Source organism: Penaeus chinensis, chromosome 3 (assembly GCF_019202785.1).
Source record: "Penaeus chinensis breed Huanghai No. 1 chromosome 3, ASM1920278v2, whole genome shotgun sequence".
Classification (NCBI taxonomy): domain Eukaryota; kingdom Metazoa; phylum Arthropoda; class Malacostraca; order Decapoda; family Penaeidae; genus Penaeus; species Penaeus chinensis.
The window spans coordinates 18,008,671-18,013,670 of NC_061821.1; the positions used below are offsets into that span (position 1 = coordinate 18,008,671).

At 51.3% G+C, this 5,000-nt stretch overlaps 1 protein-coding gene across 1 annotated transcript in view; it reads right to left on the bottom strand.

Annotated features, from left to right (window-relative positions):
* The window catches only part of LOC125040661, a 12,518-nt gene extending 11,488 nt beyond the window's left edge, over window positions 1-1,030 (bottom strand). Inside the window, exons 1-2 of the mRNA XM_047635333.1 lie at window positions 963-1,030; window positions 786-879 (exon numbers count right to left, since the gene is read on the bottom strand). Coding sequence (XP_047491289.1) covers window positions 786-879; window positions 963-1,030 — 162 coding nt within the window. The remainder of the gene's footprint in view (window positions 1-785; window positions 880-962) is intronic.
* Between the last annotated feature and the right edge of the window lie 3,970 nt (window positions 1,031-5,000).

Sequence of the window (5,000 nt, forward strand, 5' to 3'; positions counted from 1 at the left end):
GGACAGGAAGAGGGTGCGGATAAGGGGACGAGAGGGATAGAAGGATCGGAGCAAGGAAGGGGGGGGGATAGGTAGTGGGTATAGTGGGGGGGGAAGGAGGTTGAAAACCTCACAGACACATGGTCCCTCCAGGTATGCCCCATGACACTTAGTACCAAAGGAGTCAAGACGGGCCTTCAGAGCACTGTTCAGTGTCCAGGTCTCACACTCATAGAGTAAGACCGGAATCACCAGTGCTCTGAAGAGCCGGAAAAAAGGCAGAGATGCCCTCCCCACACTTGACAGCACTCTCGGTATCTGTATAAAGGCCAGACAGCAAATCAATAATCCCAGGGGGGATCCCACGGAGACCCAGTAGGCTCCAGACACTCTCCCGGTGCACTGAGCCGAAAGCCTTCTTGAGATCAACATAAGCTGCAAGCATACCTTGTTGAAACTCAAGTCGGCGTTCCACAAGGACACGAAGTGATAAGACACGGTCTACAGTTGACTTCTTGGGTGTAAAACCAGACTTCTCATGTCTTTGTGCTCGTAAAAGGTGGTCGCGCACTCGTGCCAAAGGCAGATGAGCAAGGACCTTGCCTGGTACACTGAGCAATGTGATACCTCTGTAGCTGCCACAGTCCCTTTGGCCCCCTTTCCCTTTCAAGATAGGGATGACCAAGCCCCTTTTCCAGTCAGGGGGAATGGTACCAGTCTCCCAAACGGCAGGCAGGACTGCATGCAAACCACAGATCATGGCTTCAACAGCTCCGAAGCAACCCCACAGACACCGCCCTTCTCACCTCTTCAATGGAAGGTGGTGTCTCACTGATTGGTGGATCAGCCACTAGTGGCTGTGTGCTAGCCAACGGTAGTTGTGAAGATGGAGGATCTACCCTATACAGTTAATCAAAGTACTCAACCCAGTGGGACCTATACTCATCCGGCTCCCACACAATGCAACCATCCTCTGCCCTCACCAAGCCCAGTTGAGAGATGGACTTCGACCTAAGTTCCCTCGGGGCTTGGAAAGCAGGTCGAAGGTCATTTTGGGCAAAATGACCTTCCAACTCTTCTACGATGCCCCTAAAGTACCTTTCTTGGTCCATTCTCAGAGGCCCTTGCAGAGCGAGACAGTTCCATTCAGTATGGCAGCATGACCCCTCTCTATAGTGTATAGCGTCTCGTCCGAGACAACATGCCTCCTTCGCCGAGGTTGGACCCCAAGGCACTCCTCAGCAGCTGATCCTGTAGAGTGCCAAGCACTTCAAGCCGATTTGAGACTGCCACTGAGTACTCCTGAGCCACCTCCTCACTCTTGAGCCTCTTGAGATGCTGGTGAGATCTCGGGATGTGTCTAGATCTGAGGCGGAGCTATAGTGTGGTCGGTAGCAAAGAACTCAGCACTCTTAAAAACTCTACAGTTCTGAAGGATCCTCCAGCGAGTATCCACAAGAATATGGTCGATCTCTTTAGCTACAGCGCCAGTATTGGAATGTCAAGTCCAGCAGTGTAGATCTCGTCTCTAGTACCACGAACCCGCAATCCTCAGCCTCCTCAGAGGTATGTACTATTGATGTTCCTAGTACCAGAGCCATAGGGACCTATACATAGCTCGTATCCTTCCCTGTGAGTGCCATTGACTGCATTGAAGTCCCCCAAGACCAGGAGGGTGTCCACCCGGAGACATTGATCCACTACAGAGTCAAGTTTGGTGTAGAACATCTCTTTCTCTTCGAGCCCACTTCCCTCAGTAGAAGCATAAACTGCCACTAGAGATATGAAGCCCAAAGTGTGCTTTATTCTCACAAGCAGAATGCGCTCATCAATAGGGGTAACCTTCTTGACTGAGGAATGGAAGCAGTCAGAGGCAGCCACCACGACTCCCCAAAGGCGCGCGCTATTGCTACAGCCAGACCAGCAGTAGGTATAACTCCCACTACTGGTCTCACCACTGCTAGGCCGTCGCACCTCAGAGAGAGCAGCTCGATCATCCTCCGAGAGACTGAGGATGTTTCAGGCCACTACACAGCATGCTCGCCCATTTGTGGGCCTCCGGCCGGGCGACGACTCAGTACAACCAGGCAAGCCTCCCAAGGAGGTAGAGCAAGGATCGGGGGGGCCATCCCACCCACCACGTCGCCTCAGGGTGCAGGATTCCCTGGGAGGGCTTTGCCATGCACTTGTCCTAGCAGGCTCGACATCCCGGCTCGGATGTCGAGCCTGCTAGGGACGCCGAGCCAGGGATCAGGAACCCCAGCCTTAAATCGGGGTCGGAGTCAGATGGCTCCGACCCCCTCTCTCTTTTCTTGGTTTGCCTGCTGGTGAGGGTTTTTACGGGACTGGGTTGCCAGCCCGACCCCAACTGCTAGCTTGGGGCAGGGACCCAGAACTCTCTGGGGGCAGAATGCACCTGCTATATGAATATTTATATATATTTATGTATGTATGTTTATGTATATATGTATATATACATATATTTATGTGTGTGTGTGTAAATATATATGTATATATATATACATGTATATATGTATATGCGGACAAAAATGTGGTCGATCTTCTTGGCCACAGTACCCATATCCCTTTACCATGTCCAATGAGGTGGGTTGGAGCGCTGATACCAGGAGCCAGAAATCCTCATTCTCTGGGACCTAGCAAATTACCAGAGAAGGAGGCTGTTCTCACTGCTGAGATCAGCTTCCAAGCCATGGGGACCGACAGACATCTCGAAGCCAGCTCAATCACAGCCAGATACTGCATTAAAGTCGCCCAGAACAATGCGAATGTCTCGCGGGGAGTCAATTGTCTGCCACACATGTGAGTCTGGCATAGAACGCCTCTTTCATATCGAGTTTGCAAACATCGATAGGAGAGTACACAGCAATAAGAGACATAAAGCCAAAGGCATGCTTCAGTTTCAATGCCATAATACACTCATCAACCGGCGTTACCTCAACTACCGAGGGAGATGGCTTTGGCTACTCCCTGAAGGAGATGACCAGTGCCGCGGCCTGATCAGTAGTAGATGTAGCCACCCATACCGATCGTGCCGCTGCCAGGTCTTCTCACCTCCGAGAGGGCAGCCACCTCAACTCCCAACCGCTCCAATTCCCTCGATAGCAGAGGTAACCGCTCGTCCTACCGCAAGGACCAGATGTTCCAACCTCCTACCTCGACAGGCTTGGGCGGTCACTCTGGGCGGACGGCGCCTCTGCCACCCAAATAAAGAGGGTCAACAGGCTGTGGAGCCCAATGTCTGCCTGTGGGGTTCCCAAGGGCTTTACCCCACAGGCCTCTTGCTGGGTTGGCGCCTGCCGGGATGCAGGCACGACAAGTACCTCTCCGATCCGTTCTGATCCTGCACCCCAACATGTGCCCTCCCAACAGAACCCACAGCCCTCCTCGCTTGCTGGGTGGGAGGGACTGCATCCCCCCCCAGCAAATCCACTCATATTGGTTGCTGCCTGCCCCTCAGCCACCCCAGGGTGGCTGAGGGGCAGGAGGAATAGGAAGATAAAATACTGAAATCTGTGTTGGAGAAAGGGTGTGAGTGGATTAGAGAGTGTTCTCTTGTTGCCGAGAAAGATGGTTTACTACAGTTTACTGTGGCTTCCTGAAGGATTTGCCTTTGTGTTACATCTCAAAGGTTGTTTTAGATGTCAGGCTATATTATTGGTGTTGATGAAGACAAAAGTGAATTTAATTTGAGGGTAATCACTTAGTAACAGTGATTTTAGTTGCTCCATGATTTCAAAACATGTACGGTAGTTTAACGTATATATGGTCTTTTTTAACAGTAGGGGCAATGGGTTGGTTTGAGAATATTTTACAAAGAAAAGTTTTTGCCTCACGCCTGAACTAACAGGGAAGAAGCTTGACAGGCCCCAACCACACTTTACAGCACTTTCAGTGCCTGTATACAGGTTTGCTATTAGTCCAATAATCCCTGTTGGAATTCCTCTTAGCCTCAGGATCTCCCATTTTCCCTTTCAGAGAGGGACGACCACACCCCTCAGCAGGTCAGGGGGAATGGTACCAGTCTGCCAGATGGCAGACTGCATGCAAGCCCCTTGCCATAGGTTCTCCACTATCCTTTAACAATTCAGCTGGGATGCCACAAACACCTGCTGCTTTACCACTCTTAAGCTTGGAGATCGCCCCCCTGACTTCAGTCAGGAAGGGTGGATCCTCGCTGATGGGTGGGTCTGGCAGAGAAATCTCAAGATTAACCGCATCTATGTTAACTGTTGGTGGATCAACCTGATACAACTGCTCAAAATACTCAGCCCAATGCACACACAACCCCATCAGGATCTGAGATTATCTGGCCACTTGCTGAGCAGACTGCAGTCGTCTGTGAGGAGGGCTTGGAGTTCGGCTTTCACAGGGCTTGGTAGGCAGGACGAAGAACATTTACTAGGAAATGGGTTTCGACCTCCTCTGCAAGATTATTGATAAACTGCAAGTTGCGATCCCCTGACAATGAGCCGCACAACAAGCACTTGTGGCTTCCAGTGTCTCCTGCCAGATGGAATTCTGTCTTTCACTTGGGTGTTCACCAATGGATTCTTGAGCTGCATCAAGCGTTTCTCGCTTGAAGGTATCCCACAGAAGAACAGGATCTGTCAGTCCCTTGAGTGCTGTGAGGCGACCAGAGGTAGCCTCGGCAAACCCCTGGGCACACTCGTCCTCTCTCAATCTGTCCAGGGGTGAGGGGGGGTTCTAAAGTGGCCACAACTATCTCCGATACACCCTGCAGTTCTGGAGGATCCTCCATCGAGTGCTAACGAGGATGTGGTCAATCTCCTTGGCCACACTACCCGTATCGCTGTACCAAGTCCAACAATGCAGGTCAAAACGCTGTTACCAGGAGCCAGAAATCCTCAAATTCTGGGACCGACAGACATCTCATAGCCAACTCGATCGCAGCCGGATAACGCATTGAAGTCACCCAGAACAATACGAATATCTCGCTGAGGACAACTGTCTGTCACAGATGCAAGTTTGGTGTAAAACAT